A 16,732-nucleotide genomic window follows, 5' to 3' on the forward strand; every position below is an offset into this window, starting at 1 on the left:
CTGTTTCCTGACAATGTGGTTAGTAGCCAGTCAGTTTAACTGCTTCATTTGCCCAACAGGTTTTACCTGAATGACATAAGTATCTCTGCATCCAGGTTTGGCTAGAACGATGCATGTCTGATATTCTTAGGGCCCAATTCTTCACCCATTTCCTTGGATGTCATGCCCCTTCACTTCAATGGGTAACTGAAGGCACAACCAGAATTTAGGCTTTTTATGACACAATTCGCTCCTCAGCACTGTGGGTGTTCCCATTGGTCTAATTTGGTAAAATATTTTGTTTAAATTCAGCTTTCACGATTAAATTTTATACATACATGTGGTAATTATGCCATATTAGATGTACTTGACAGTGCAGATTTCATAACATGCCACAGACAGGGGGCCATTAAATCCCTTTATTGAAACCAGAAACACTGCATAATTACAGATCTGATGAGGAAACTGCAAACGATATAGACTGCTTCTATTGCCAGCAAAATACAGTTATAACAGGAAGTTTAGACATACAAATATAAAGTGTTTCTTTCATGCCAGATGGTTTGTGTATAACAATGCCATGAGAAGTGTTTAATTGTGCTTCTATGAAACCTTTAAAGAAGGATGAGGTAGAGTTTCCTTTACCCAATATTTTCCCCACACACATCTGTTCCCTTAATACTTTTATATGCTTGGCTCTTGGTAAAATATCCTGTTAACTTGAACATTTATGAAAGCAGAGACTCTTCAGAGGGGTTTATTTCTCCCTGTTTAAGTTGACAATTTCTCCAACTTAAAACACCAGAATTCCACCTATTTCTATCGTACATTAATAACCAATTCAGAAACTGATTTGACTGAGGCATTCATCGACCCAAACTTACCACGCTAATGAAAATGCTTTAATATAGCTTCATATAAAACCCCTATTACTGCTCATCATGATAAAGACCCTTCAATATCCAGTCAATTTATACGGCAGCAGCCCAGGCAATCCCACTAGGACGTGAAAGCTGGAGAGGAAAGAGATTAATTTCTTGGCACCATCTTAAATTAAGGGATGACCATAGTTAACAATTATCTAATTCTCCCCTTATCATGAGCCCTCGCCAGCTGCTGGCATGTTAGATAACAGAAAGGTTTTGTGGGCGTGGGATTTGAAAAGATATGGAACCTTTCCTCTTCGAGGGTTGGCTTGACTCTAGCACCTGACTCTGTTTGGTGGCCTATATGAAGTGAATTGCTGGTCTCAGTTAAGGTGTCAGGCTCTGATTCAGGAAAGCATGTGCATAACTTTGAGCACTTCAGCTTGTGATCAGCACTTTCCCAAATAGCGGGTCACATCGTAAATCATCACTCCAACATTTGGCACTAATTGACAGTCTTGTTCTCAGAGCTGAATGGGCCTAGAAATACTATGCAGACCCCAGAACAAGACTGACGTACTGCAGTGGAGCACTGCAGGAGAAGGTTATTCTGTCATTGCCCTTGCTGTACCTGTCCTGGGGACAGAAGGCTTTACCCTGGCACCTCCCACTAGCACTTAGTATTGACTGAAAATCATTGGAAGCCAAACACAATAGGAGCTACATTCGTATTCTAAATAAACTTGAGGATGTGACGGCAACATGGGGTGACACCAAAGACTAGAACCACCGGGGGTTGTCTTGTCTCAGGAGGGCAAAGACCAACTTTGAGGTATAAGAGAAAGGAAAAAGGACCCCTATGTTATCCACGTCACTGAGGAACACCCTTGGTGGAGGGGAAGGCGGGGGGGTGTGATTCATGAATGTTTTGGATCCTGGCTTGACTGAAACCAGCAACTCTGCAGAAAAAGCTGAGGTGAGAGACTATTTTAGACTACAGTTAAGTTTTAATCTAGCAGACGTGTGTTATACTTTTATTTGTAACCTTTGGCTCTTATTACCGTTCCTCGCTATCTCTTAAATCTCTACCTTTATTAATAAATTTATATTTGTTTTGAGTATTAATAGATTACAGTGCTGTGCTCTTGGATTGGAGCTTGTACTCAGTTGAATCAAACAAGCTGGTACTTGTGTTCTATTCCCTTGGGAGTTGCAATCCTCGTAATTACAGAGTGTCCCGTGACAGGGGCTGGACACTATCAGGAGGATGCTTTTGGAGTGGCTCAGGGACTGGGATGTACCTATTGTTAACCTGCAAGGCAAAGTAAGGGCCAGCAGAGCCCAGAGGAGAGTGTTTGAATGGCTGAAGGGCTGGCAGTGACAGGGAGCTGAGAGCCAGCTACCATAAGAAAGACTTCCTCATGCTGGATGCTGCAGGGTAACAATGTGACTCAGAGTCCTGGGTACCCTAAGAAAGTGTCACAGCCATTGCTTGCTTTTCTTCTGGAAACTTCTTAAAGATTATGGGTGGGTTTGGGGTTGCTGGGGAATTTAAAAAAAAAATTAAACCAAATTATTTTAAAATCCATGTATATTTTAAAAAGAAAACCAAAAGTTTGTAAATATTCCTGTACAGAAAGTTATCAGAGGCTCCTCTTTTCTTATCTCAATCACTTTTACAGTTACGCCAGATGTACTAGATCTGACGACGCCTTCAGTGTGTCTGATCCTGCTGGATGGCAAGCATCTCCGATAGCTGCTGAGCACCATCAGCTCCCACTTAAGTCCACTGCTAAGCACCTGGCAGGATCAAGTTCTAAAACAGACTTAAATGTACCAAGAGGACTAACTATTGTATGGATGGAAAGAGAACATATTTTACTTAATATTTTTCCAAAGACATAGTTGGTCATTAACATAAGTGATTCCCCATGGGGGTTATTACAAAGAATTGTACAGGCATTTGTAAATCATGGTTACTTTCTTCTTCAAAGTCTTAGTCTCTTTTCTTACAATAACCTCACCCAGCCAGCAATTCTAAACATTTAGGCAACATAACTTCCAAAACCTAAAGTTAGACTCCTGAATCTTTATCTGGACTCCTGAAAAAATGGCCAAATTTTCATAAGTGCTTAGCACCCAGCAGCTCCCATTGACTGTTAGGGCCCAATTTTAATATCTTGGCCTTAATAATTCAGGTAAAAAGTGACTGATAGTGTCTGGTTTTTTAAATCACAATTTTTTAAATGAGCAAACCCAGAATAAATATATCCCCCAAAACATTGATTCTTTCTATTCTTTCTTTTTTTGGTGGGGGGATTTATTTTGTGTATTTCAACACAGGTCTTCCTTCAGAGTAAAGGAGTCACATGGGTCTATCCACACTGGCACCAGCAGAGTGTTTCAACATGATTGGTGCTAGTAAGGTACTAGCATGGTTCTCTAGCCCATGGGGGCAGAGGGTTTTCTGGGTTTTTTTGTGTCTGAGAAATGACTTTTGCAATTGTGCCACAGACCAAAAAGCATGACCTGTCTGATTTGGTAGCATTTTTCCACCTACTTTGCACTGGTGTAAATGACTGCACAAGGACAATGGACAATCAAGTCCCCATCTGTGCAATTGGGGACACCTATAGCATGGTTTGGCTAATACAGTTGTCAGATTTTTCCATCCTGGTCAGGGAAAATATATTGGAACCTAGGCTAATAAACACCATGTTTAATAAAGGAATAGGTAGGACGATTCTAATACAAGTGTTCCTTTATGAATGCAGTTACGGGATAACCTTCCTATATGAGGAAATGTCTTCCTAGCTCCCAGCTTCTGTGCTCATAACAAGGCAGACTTTTTAAGATTTCTCCCATGCCCCCTAAGCCAAAAATATGAGATCACACCACCAATCAGTTAGGTTGCACTATTTCCATTTTGCAGGTGGGCAAGTGGAGTCAAAAAGAGGCTAGATGACTTGCCCATGATTGCAGAGTTAATGTCAGAGCCAGAACTGAAACTCTGGAGTATGTGGCTCCTCAGCCTTTGCTCAGACTCCCATCCTTTCTAATATGTGGCCCATTTTGCAAATGGAATCAAAGAACTCAGGGTAAAAAGTTTTTGGCTAGGGTTTTGTGTTATGCTCCAGGTATTAATAGCCTACTCAGCTTTCAGTTATAATTTGGTTAAATACATGGAAAGAAATCAGAATTCAGAGGTATATTTTGCATTTCATGAAGGCCATGAGAGCCCAGACTTACACTTTAGACTAAAGATGTTTTTGTTCATTATATTTAATAGAATTTGAATTAATGGAATGCCCTGCACGTTCTTGTCTAGAGGCTGACCATTTGTAAGGAAATAGAGGTTTAAAAGTTTTCATAAAAGTATTTTGGAAGAAGAGGTTTCCAGACTGGGATGAGTAAAACACCTGCAATAAAATGTATTGTGCAGATAAAAGCCCATCACCTTTTTCCTCATTCTGCTGCTCTTTAATGACTTCCACACTCTTTGACCAGAAATCTGTTTCAGCGCGAAAGAAATTGCCTTTCCAGCACCATAGGGAATTAACTGCAAAGGACCCATTAATATGAGTTACTGACTGTGCTAAAATTTAGCCCCAAGGAGTACCCATGGAAAAATATTAGCAGATGCTTAACACTCACCAGCAGCCAGTTCTTCCCTCCCCCCAGTGCCTCCCACCCACTGGCAGCCCTGCCGATTAACTTCTCCTCCTCCCTTCAGAATCTCCCACCTGCAGGCAGCTCCGCCAATCTACTCCTCCCCCTCCCTCCCAGCGCCTCCTGTGAGCAGCTGTTCTGCAGCATGCAGGAAGCGCAGGGGGGAGAGGAGCAGGGACTGGGCAGAGGTGTGGGGGAAGGGGTGGAGTGGGGGTAGGGCCTGTGCCCTAAGCAGGGGTTGAGCACCCCAGGGAAAGGAAAAAGCTGGCACCTACCTGTACCAACATTACTTGCAAAATAGGTGAGGGGGAGAAAGACCCAGGCGATGACTGAAAGCACAGACACTGACTGCCCAGGGGAGCTATAAATACAAACTTCTTACAAATAGATTTTTAAGGCCAAAAAGAACCGTTATGATCATCTAGTCTGACCTCCTACACAGCATAGGCTGTAGCTCATCCAGTAAACTCTGCATCAAGTCCATAACCTCTGGCAGAGCTACAGCATATTTTCTAGAAAGACATCTCCAATCTTGAGTTAAAGATTCCAAGTGATGGAGAACCCACCCCATCTCTGGGTAAGTCTTCAGTATTAGCCCTGCTTTAGGTATCTGGAATGCCGGTGTGCCTACACTGCAATAAAAGACCCACAGCAACAAGTCTCAGAGCCTGGGTCAGCTGACTTCGGCTCATGGGGCTTGCGTTTTCAGCTAAAAACAGCAGTATAGAAGTTAGGGTTTGGGCTAGAGCTTGGGCTCTGTAACCTGGTGACAGGGGAGGGTCCCAGGCTCCAGTCCAATCATCTGCACTGCTATTTTTAGCCCTGGAGCACATGCCCAAGTCAGTTGGTCCCAGCTCTGAGACTTGCTGTAGTTTTTTTATTGCAGCATAGACCTACACTGTGATACAAGTACACACACCTGCATGCTGCTTTTCTCTCATTATTGGGCCTGTCTCCTCTGTGCACTATATGCAGGGTCATGAAGAGGTGAAAGGAGTCTGAGCGAGGCCTGGAAGATCAATCACTGTGTCATGCTCTGACAGGGCATTGCAACATTTGCTCTAGGACGTTGCATTGTTACATACTGAAGCAAAGGAAAGGGGCTAAGTGATCTGAGGAGATTACATAGGTTGCTCTATAGATAACACTGGACAAGAGTCCCTCCTCTCCTTCCCCACTGGTGATGGGTCTGTGAAATAGCTCTCAACTCTTGCCTCTTCTGCCTTGCCCACTACCAGTCGCTTGGACACGAGGGATGGTTCACATATCGGGTATGTCTGCACATCAAGCTGAAGGTGCGACTTGCAGCTCAATGAGACATACCCACACTAATTCTGACTGAGCTAGCATGCTAAAAACAGAAGCGCAGCTGTAGTAGTTTAAGGAGCTAGCTTCCCTGTGTACAATCCCTTCTAAGACCCTGGGCCTCTGTTCGGATGGCTAGCCCCTCCTGCTGCTCCCACCATCGCGGCTTACACTCTGTTTTTAGCATGCTAGCTCTATCAGTGCTAGCATGGGTATGTCTCCTCAATCTGGGAATTGCACCTCTAACTTGAAGTGTGGACACACCCTATTGTGTGTCCATTCCCACCAGCACATGCTGAACCCTTACCTTTCAAATGCCCTATTTTTCAGATTGCCATTCTCCAGGTGTAATATAGAATAAGGACAAGAGAATCACCAGCACTTAGGCAGGGAAGGTTCAATTATATCTCCCTGCACTCCAGTGGTGATTCATCCAGAAAAAGGGCAGGTGGTATTGCCACTGCGGTCCCTCAGGGATTTCTGCTCGGGGATGTGGGCAGACTTCGCTTATGGCTGGGGTTTTCTGGGAATCCTTCTCATGGACGCTGTTGAAGATTATATTGAGTGAGAACATCCAATGGCCATGTCCCCCTGGCCAACATCTCCCATTTTTTGGTCCTTGCTGCCCTCCTAACTCCCCGGGCAAGGAAATTACATTTGCTTTGTGCTGCCACAACCTCCTCTGGATGGACTTTCTACCCTGAGGATCCTTTGCCAGAGTTCTCACCAGAATAAATAATTGTTACCCCTGGGTGTATTTACCCTGAACTGCTATTACGAATATGGCAATGCAATGACAGCTGCTAATTCCACAACTCCTGCATCATCAAGGTTTGTATAAAACACTAGTTTTTGTGGACCTCTGAAATGGGATCTCATTTTTAGGACTTTTTTCCCCGACAGAAGAATAGCTGAAACTAAACTGAAAATTAGGAACATGCTCAAGGCTGAAAATAATAATCAAAGAATGAAGTGGGGGAAAGAAAGAACTTGCAAAAATTATAGTTCATCATTATCATTTTAAAGTACCACTGTTTGTAAAGCATACACATGTGAGAGGCTGAATTGCATTTGATCAACCCAATTAAACATTAAATAATTGCAGCCAATTATGCAAATATCACACAATTATTAATTTGTTGATCTTTTCTGAACAGCCTCAAATGTTCCTAATGTTAGACTATCTTATTTCTTAAATGATCAATTAGTGTAACCATAACTAAGTGATGAAGAATGGATAATTGCCTAGTTATGATGTACCATAGCCTTTCTATGTTAATCTGCTACAATTAAACAAATAGCGCTCATGGAAAAGAGATGTGCAGATGTTCTTTTACAATCTATCAGCTCAGGGAATAGCATGGTTCCTTCCTAAACTTTATGGGCTAAAATAAGGAGAACACAGTATCTCTCAAGTGCTCACTGTTATTTACAAATGTTATTTCTTGGAATTTTATGATAAAAGGATAAAATAATACAGATGCAGAACACAGGCTATGTATTTCCACACAGGATTGTCATGCAAGATCAAAATACTCTGCTGGTTTATTTAGTATATAATGTTTAAAACCTGGAACCTATTCACCCAGAGCCTGAATGAAAATAATCAAGGCTGTTTGAATTCATTAAGAGGGAGCAAAAGTATTCACAGAGGTGACACCAGCTGACTGGGAGCGCTCCACATGGTTTCACTTTTTCTCTAGGAAATAGCTCAGATTTTTGTGGACCTTCCAATTTTGTCCTCTGTTAGCCCTTGCACTTTTGAGGTCTCCAGCAGTACAAGAGGTGAAGAGGTAAGACAGGAGGTCTAACTCAGGTCTCCCCAAAAGTCAGTGTAGACCACCCCAAGTACAGGCCAATGTCGAGCCCCACTTAAAATTATTGTAGTCTGATTTAAGAACAGTTTCACTCACCTCTTTAAGGAGTCAACCACTCTAAATCAATCATTGTAACTGGTCTTCATTTCTTCACTCTGACTTGTGAGTAGATTACTGTCAGCACTGTCCATGGGGAATTTGATTTGCAACTTCTTTTAATACTATTGATATCTCAAGTATGGGAGTAGCACATCCAATTCCCCAGGCATCTCGTTAAACCGAACCACCTAGACTTTTGCTATCAAAGACAATTATCTAAGCTAAACGTGAGGGAACAGGTTACAGTCCAGTAATAGGAAGCCATTTAGTCTCACTCATGACGTAACCTTGTATGAGTTCTGTGACACACACTCTAGTCAAAGGCACTCCAGTTGTGGTACTTGCCTTGTTGGAAAAACGCTTTTACCCCACATCATATCTCAATGTGTCCCCCATGTTAATTTTTCCAGTAGACGAATAACAAACCAACAAAAACCAACAAACTAACAGTGGCCTATGATACACCGCAAGAAACTGAACAGAGAACAGAGAGCAGAGTACTACTGCTACCATAAATGAAATAACATTTTGTGCTTGTAGGTATAGTCTAAATAGAACACTGTCCAACAACTCACTCTGAACAATTGTCACTGGTAACCTTCAACTGTTCTTCAATAAGGTATCAGAAGAGACTACAGAAAGATGTGTCTAACTCACCACTCATGGGACCAGCAGAAAATGATGGCCTAGTAGAGACTGAGGGTTAATGTTTGACCAAATATTGTACAAGAAACCCCTGTGGATAATTTTAAGTGGTGGCTTAAAACAGTGGGCTGCCCATTAGAGATGATGCTTAGTATATTTTACATTGTGTTAGCAATTGCTAGTTAGAGGTGGGGTCTGTTAGAAAGTGTGGGAGAGAAACTCTTCCCCCCTTATTAAAAAAATACTAGTTAGTTCCCAAAATACTGCTGTATGGCTAGTGTAAAATGTAGGATTTGATTTTATGCAGGTGTAACTCCATTGACAGCTATGAAGTTACATCAGTTATATGCCAGAGTAACAGAAGAAGCAGGCCCCTAGCATTTTGGAGTATTGCTACAGAATACTGTAGTTCCTTTTTGGCAAGAGACATCTTAAAACTAGTTGAGAAAAGTGTGCACATAGATGAGAAAGCTTATATGGATGGTGGCATATTTAAGGATTAAAGAAAAGGTGCAGAAGTTATTAATTTTCCTAATTGTGAGCTAACAGCTCTGTATCTGCTTCCAAATAGCAACAAGAGAGTGTATCTTGAGTCAAGTGGTGTATGAAGAGGTAAGGGAACATGGTAGTGCAGAATGACAAAGGGCGAACGAAATCCCTCTGTTCTCCTGCACTGAGCACTTTCCACTGGCAAGCAGGGGAAGATGTAGGAGAACCCATACTGGAAAGCCATGGCCTCTTCAGAAAAATAGAAAGATCATATTAAGAAACAAGTGAGCCAGCCAGGCCAGGGAGCACTGTAAAGCCTTGGGTGGGGAAAGATCACTACTAGCTCTTGTAAGCTGATTTAGGAGTGCTGTTGCTGGGCTCTGAAGGGATTTCCCCCAATTCATCATCATTCTAAAGAAGCGGTTGCTCTGACATGGGGCCTTAAAAGGTGAGGGTATGATGTTGGCAGAATAAAAAACAGGGGCTCCTCAGGGCTCTGGGAATGCAGCGAGGAACCTCCCACACAAGTGGAGTAACAGAGAAAAACAATCCATTGCCTGAGGATGCAAATGAAATAGGACTAAAGGATAGTAACTGTTCTCCTAAGTAATGGGCAACTTTTTTTATATGGCAGTCTGCTCCGGTAGTGGTGGCAGTTGAAAAAACACCGTGGCTTACACTGAAGAGCAGTTGAAGAGTATTTGACAAGTTTTTGGACTGTACATAAGACACAAGGAGGCACCAAGAAAACGGTTGGGACAGTTCTATTGCTTACATCTAGCACCTCTAACAAGAAGATAGGCTTCTATTAGCAAGACTATGGTATCAATCATAATGATTGTGTTCACATTCCCTGGTATGTGGAAACAATCACCCTGGGGAGGAAAGGGAGAACACAGACTACCCTACGCACAGCTCTAAACAGGCAGCTACAGAAAATCGGCGATTGTTCTGGTGTAATGGTTTGGCCTGTCGGGTAGAGTACAGAAGGTCTGATTCCCGCCACTCTGCATTCATGACACCAGGAGTGTCCATTCGCTGTCTTCTCTTCCATACTGAAACAAAAACAAAGAACATATTTCAGGAAATAAAGGTAACTCTGCACCAACAAAATTTTCCCAGGACCTGATTCTTGTTCACTCTAAGGCCCTTTTCCACCACTCTGGCAGGGTAAAGAGACCTGTAGGGAGGAGTAATTATAATTTACACCCACTTCAAAGCTCCTTTCCACTGCCATAGCTGACCCCCATAAAACAGATTATTTGTGGTTTTATTCCTTAGCTTCAGTCTGTGTTTTAAACAAAGCTGAAGGCAGTTTGACACTTTATCCATCTCTACGTGAGTAGGCTGTGAAGGGGTGAAGATACTCTCCTGTGAGATGATATAAAGCAGACCAGTCCTGCTTTGATGGAGGTGTCTATGCATTTAATACAACCTGTGTTAAAAGTTCCGCAACTATTCCCTGTGGCCATTTTACTAATCTGCTCACATGTGCAGCCCCTGCTCAGGCCCCAGTATGCAAATGCGTCTATTTTCCCTTTTTTTAAAAAGTAGCTTTTTATTACATCTTTTTTTATTAAACCTGAAATAAATCTAACCACAAATACCACAGAGTAAAATTAGAGAAGATGTTACACCAACATAGTAAACCAAATAAAACAGATCTACTGTGGATGAAGAATGAGTCTGCTCTCACTGTGTAATAAACAGGGTTACAGAAGGCAGGGATGAAAAAGACCTACCATCTGTCTCTTCAAGACAGTCCCAGGGCAGAGGACAGTTAGCTATTACACTGACACTGCATTTGATCTTAAACTGAAGGTAAACAGTTCTAAGGCTCTCGGTCACAAACCCTGTAATCAGACACAGCTCATTCATTTAGGTAAATTATATGTGGACACAGGTTAGTAGTAGATGGAGCACTGGATCCTCCTGAGAGAGGGCATGGAAACTCTCTGCAACAATGGGACAAGGAATTGTTCAGAGTCCAGAGTGGGCTGGAAGGGCCATTTGTGACTGTCTGGCCACAGAGGGTGGAAGGAAGTTACCTTTCAACTTCTACATAAACACTGAGGGAGACCATGGCGGACCTGGGTGGAGAAAGGACTATTGCTATACAAATTAGCCCTGGGAAGGGCCAAGAAAAAGATTATTCGAGCCCAGGAGGGCTGAACATTGTTTTGGGTTTGGACTTTTGTTTATCTTTGGAAGGTGAGGACTTTGGCTTTTAACTAGCGAGTCACGTGTACCATGAAGGTGAAGGTAAAGCCCTGTTACAGTGAGAGAAACAGCGGTAAGAGTAGAGAGATGGCAAATCAGTAAATGATGTGGGATTGTGGTTAAGGGGCAGGTGGAGGTAAAGTCTAATCTCAAATATCGGTCATGTCTACTCAATTATTACTTATATTACAATAGCACCTAAAAGCCCTGACATCAAGTCCCACTGTGCTAGGTGCTGTACGTATACATAGTATGAGACAGTCCTTGCCGTGAGGAGTCTACAATCTAAACAGACAGACAAACCAGGGAATTAGTATCCTTGCTTTACAGATAAAAGAGGCAGCATAGTAATGAAATAATTTGCCCAAAGTCATACAGGGAACTGTGGCAGACCCAGGAATGGAACCCAGATCTCCTGACTCAAAAGCACTGGACTGGGATTCAGATTATCTCTAGACTTCACCTGTGGGTCAGACTAAGATGACAGAGAGCTGAGGGCAGCGGCATACGGAAAGCACTGTAGTCTATACATCTTTAGTAGCCCAGTATACACACTGAAATGGAGTGTGGAAGCATGGAGACCATATGAGAAAAACCTTAGGGCAGAAGAGCAATCTAAAAGATGAATTCCCAAGAAGAGGAAAAGCTCTTGGCTTGTTACTGTGTTCACTTGAAGAAACAGCATTTGGGAGGGCTGTCTTTGAAGGCAAGTGGCTGAACAGCTCTCTGTACAACACAACACCACAATGTCTTCTAACAGTCCTTGGGGATATTTCTTCTCCTTGTTGCTAATTCTGCTATCACTGGACAGAGATTTGCAGTGCAGCTCACAGAATGTGTTACACCATGCTCGAAAAGCAGGGTTCCATTCATGACATTTACAGGCCAGTTCCTTTTCCCTACCATGGGTGCTTCATGCTTCCCTGGCACTGCAAAGCAACCAAATGCCAGTTTAACCAAACAGTGCAAGATTCCCCCAGCATGGGCTAATCCCTGAGTAGCAAAGAGACGCTGTAATGTAGAAACTGGAGAAAAGGGAGTTGGCTCTAACCCTAGTGATCCTTTACTATTGGAACGGCCCCTTGGGGGTCCTAGGCAGTTGGTATAAGTCACAGCAGCTGTGAGGCTCCTCTGATTCACACTAGAAATTGGCCTGGCTCAAGCACTGGGCAATGAGGCACCATAAAGGCTCCTGTCTCCCTTCACATCCACCCAAGCTGTACTGAGCAGAGGCTGCATCAGCAGTTTCCATTAAAAGAGGTGAGTTCTTTATGCTGACGTTTACTCTGCTAATTAGGATAACTACTGCTATTAATTCACCTGTCAAGCAACTGAGTGAAACTCAAAAAACTTGGGAATTTATCTGAACCTCCAGAACCTGCAAAAATGGGCAGGATATCTCATGAAAACAAGCTCTCTTGTGAGACTTCCAGTACCTCCTGCTTCTTTTTGTAAGAACAGCCTCACTCAGACTTCAGTGTCTCACCCTGTTCAGAACCAAGAAATGCAGAGGTGCATAAAACTGAAATCACAATCCAGACTCCCATAAATTCCCTGAAAGGGTCAGTATGGATTCATTTTTTTTTGCCAAAGGTTTGTGTTCATTCTCAGATTTTAGAAAGGAAGGATGGTTGTGCAGTTAAGACACTATATTGGGACTAAGAAGATGAGATTCTATTTCTGGATTGGCCACAGACTTCCTGTGTAACCTGGGCAAATCACTCAATCTCTGCTCCTCTGCTTCTGATCTGTAAAATGGGGATAACAATACTTACGTCTCTAGCCAACCCTCTCTACCACTATTTTCTCAGGCTTGCCTATTTAGAGTAGCAGGACTGTCTCTTATTATTATATATTTGTACAGTGCCTAGCAAAATGGGGCCCTGATATTGATCATGTCCTTTAAATTCTACCCTAATACAAATAATTTCACCTGAAACTGTTCACCTATCCCACCCAAATTGCTTTCTGATCTACACTTTAAAAATAAACAAGCTTTCACTGCATCCTCCTTAAAAATACAAATCATCATGAAGAAAGCCATAAATAATCTACAATATTTAGGACCACTGGCCATATTAGCCAAAACATTCAGGGCTTTTTATTTAGGGAAGGAGATTGCCAGCATTGATTGGCATTTCAGAGGCAGTGCAATTCCCAGAGAGAACCTCATCTTTAAATCCTCTAACTCAAGCTGTCAAAGAACACAGTATTCTGTGATTGATGCATTCATAACCACACCAGTGCTATATACAGAGTAAATTATTTCATCTAAAATCTCTATGGATCTTTAGTGATCACAATTTCCGTTCAGTGACACAAGTGTAAACATATATTGCAGTGTTCCCGTCTCTTGCTACTGCCATGAGAAATGTAATCAGTTCTGCCCACAGAGTTCTAATTAGTCATTCTAGTGCTACTTCCCACTGAACAGCTGTTCAAATCCAAGTAAATCCTGTTGCACATGGAGGACTGTGGATTACAAAAAACAGTAAATGGCAGGAAAACAGATCTGGGTGCAAAATAATCAAAGAAATCTGAAAATGTTGAACTAGCATGTATTGCATACAAGGGAACTGGATGCCAGCGGTGATTAGTAATTGGATACGGAGTGATTCACCTCTAGGTTACTGGTTCAAATGCAGCACTCACCGTTGGAACTGAAAGTGCCTATCATCTAATCACTGTCAGTTGGCATACACAAAATGAATTAGTAGTCTCAGTCCAGCTCCTCATATAGAGACCACTATGACAAATGGGCCTAATTCATACAGCATCTTTATGCAGAAGAACACACAAGCCCTTTACATGCTAAATACAAATATATGGGAATCATTTCCTCTAACACAGAAATGCTCCACACCTCCATGGTGGAATGTGGAAGCTGCTTAGCAGAGCACAGCAAACAGTACTGTAGTCCACTGAAATTAAATGGGGAGATTTTTTTGAGGGGGAATCAGAATGTAAATGATCCCCGTGAAATGGGAGCTGCCTGTGATAGTTTATCAGCATATGTGTTCTATCTGCCACTTTGATTATTATTGTGTTGTTTGCTATATGATTATTAAGGGTTATTTTTAGCATGGCTTAGTTTGCAGGTAAACAGGAAAATGGAGAAGCCCACCTGATAGCCACCAATACTTCAAGGGACAAAGCAGGTATTACTTCCTCTGAAGTTTATCTCAGACCATGCTGGGTTCGACACCCTTGCCTTGGCAGAGGAGAGGGGAAACCCAGGCAAAAAATAAACAAAATTTTGTAGTGGATAAAAACCTGAGTCCCTGAAGCTCAGGTGACAGGGATGCAGAGACTGCAGGTGTGCAAACTGTCTCCCCACCCCAGTGGTGGGGTGTCCGGATAAGCGAGGCCTACCTAAGCTTTAGGTAAGACAGGCGTGCATATAGGCTGTTTGTTGTGTTGAAAACCCTTTTTGCCTTCTTATGCTCCTGTTGTGATCAAACAATACTTTGTTTCGAAAAGGTGTAGAGACTACGCTGGATGGTGTCCATGAGGGAACTGGAGACAAGCCTAGGACCCACAATGGTGGATCTGTGCCATCTGAGATTTCTGTCACAGAGGGGGAATCCAGCAGGGCACAGATTCAACAACTTTCTAGCCGCTTTGTGTCAGCAGGGTGGTGAAAAGCAGCTGGGACAGAATCTATATGATAGTATGCATGTGTGAAACCTGCAATAAATAGAAGAACAAGAATCCAAAAGAACTACTGAAACTACCAAAGTTGCCCGACTGTCCCTAGTCCAAGGCTGGTGCACACTACCTGATTTAAAAAATGAAGGGTTAGTGGAATGCTAATCATTTTATTTTATTTTTAACTACTCTATTGTACAACACATTGAATATCACATTGTAAATCTCAGTATGTTAGCCAGGGGATTCCAGGTGAGTCAATAGCAGACAATGGGCCACAATTAATGAATGACTCAATCTGACAATTTTTTGATGGCTGTATCAGTTCATGCACACCAGGTGAAGCCCTTACTAAAGATTTGCAGAAGAGTAATTAAAAATTTAATATAAAAGCCCTGATAGATTCAAGGGATCCATATTTAGTATAGATATTGCAACACATCTCACAATGTTTTATTAGGATCACCAGTTCAGCAGCTCACCGGCGGGAGGATAAAAACCTTAGTGGCAACATCTAATGTGCTTCTTAAGCCACAGACCATTAACTCTGGGGCAGTTATGAAATAACTATAGCAACCCAGATCAGAAGAAATACTATGAGAAGAATGCCAAAGAGTTACTGCCATAGTAAGCAGGAGAGAATGTTAGCTCTCAAACGAAGTGACTTGCAACCTGTCAAGGTAACAGCTATTCTATCCATGCAGAGGTCATATATCATTTACCACCCCTTACAGGAGAAAGAGAAGACATCTAAATAAATCAAGGAGGACACTGGTGCTCAGCTTCTTGAGGATGTCCAGAATGCTACTGACAGTCTTTGTGCACTGACAGATGTAAAACATGCCTCTCTAGATATTGAGAGCAAATAAAAGTGCCAAATGGTAGATCCCTCTTAACATACAACAAGCCACTAGAGGAGGAACTGCTTTGGGAACAAGTAGTGGCTTCATCATCAGAAAGACATTGAGCCTACAAGATAGCAGTTACTGGCCAATATCTAATACCATTTCCACCATCCAAGACATCATTTTGTGGGATTTTTAAAAATTGATTGGCTGTACTATTTTGTGGAAGTCAGTTTTAGTTGATATTAGATTTTATCTGACTGTGTATTTTTTTAAGGGAAGATGAAACAGCTGCCACTGGAGTTTCTGGATAATGACCGGGTATAACTTTTTATAATCCTAACCCATGTCATGAGACAAGTACATAAACATCAGTCTTTTACAAGCACTCCTGTATTTCACACCTGTATTAAAATCACTGTTTCAAGATGAAAGAGGAAGGGCAAGTTTTGAAGAGGAAAATAGCATCCCTCAGTGATATGTAGGGTAAATATCTTCCTGTACCATCCCTTACCATTGATAATCTACCAAGGTTTCAGTGCCAGGGGAGGTTGGAGAAAGTCTATATTTTGGTTCCTGGAGCCTGTAACAGAAAAACTATTCAATCTATTTCACCCTTTCATTATGTTATCATACCAAAGAAGAGAACCCCTTACTTGGATATCAGTCAGCTGATTCAGGAAGCGGGTTGCTAACTGAGGTCCATTCTCCATAGTTGGAATGTGCAAATTCTAGGATGGAATTAAAATGAGAATAATTCCTAGAAGGTCATCATGTACAGTCAGATAACAGCCGCAGCAGCAGCAAGTACATACATATAAAAATGCCTTTTAAATCCGAGGATCTCAAAGCATTTCACAAACATTAATTAAACCTCACACCACTCCCATCAGGCGAGTAAGGATCATTAATACTCATTTTATAGGAGACACAGGAAGCTCAAGGGTCAGCTGCCATTCACATCAACTGCACTACTTCTATTGACTGTAATGAGAGTTGGTTTAGGCCCCCCTCAGTGACTTGGCCAAAGGAGTGGCAGTAGAGCCAGGAATAGAACCCAGCTGCTACTGGAGTCCAAGCAAGGACTAATCACGACACCACACTTACCTTCTTGCTCAATCAGTAAGACTTGAGGAGGAGGGCAGTCAAC

At 42.2% G+C, this 16,732-nt stretch overlaps 1 protein-coding gene across 4 annotated transcripts in view; it reads right to left on the bottom strand.

Annotated features, from left to right (window-relative positions):
- Positions 1–392: 392 nt before the first annotated feature.
- BCAT1 (branched chain amino acid transaminase 1) overlaps positions 393–16,732 on the bottom strand; it is a 108,499-nt gene continuing 92,159 nt past the window's right edge. For all 4 annotated transcript variants that reach the window (XM_084620334.1, XM_084620335.1, XM_084620333.1 and 1 more), the window contains 2 exons: positions 16,239–16,313; positions 393–9,924 (listed from right to left, as the gene is read on the bottom strand). In XM_084620334.1, coding sequence (XP_084476460.1) covers positions 9,883–9,924; positions 16,239–16,313 — 117 coding nt within the window. In that variant the 3' untranslated portion in view covers positions 393–9,882. The remainder of the gene's footprint in view (positions 9,925–16,238; positions 16,314–16,732) is intronic.

The sequence above is a fragment of the Lepidochelys olivacea genome (genome assembly GCF_965140295.1).
Source record: "Lepidochelys olivacea isolate rLepOli2 genome assembly, chromosome: 1".
NCBI lineage: Eukaryota > Metazoa > Chordata > Testudines > Cheloniidae > Lepidochelys > Lepidochelys olivacea.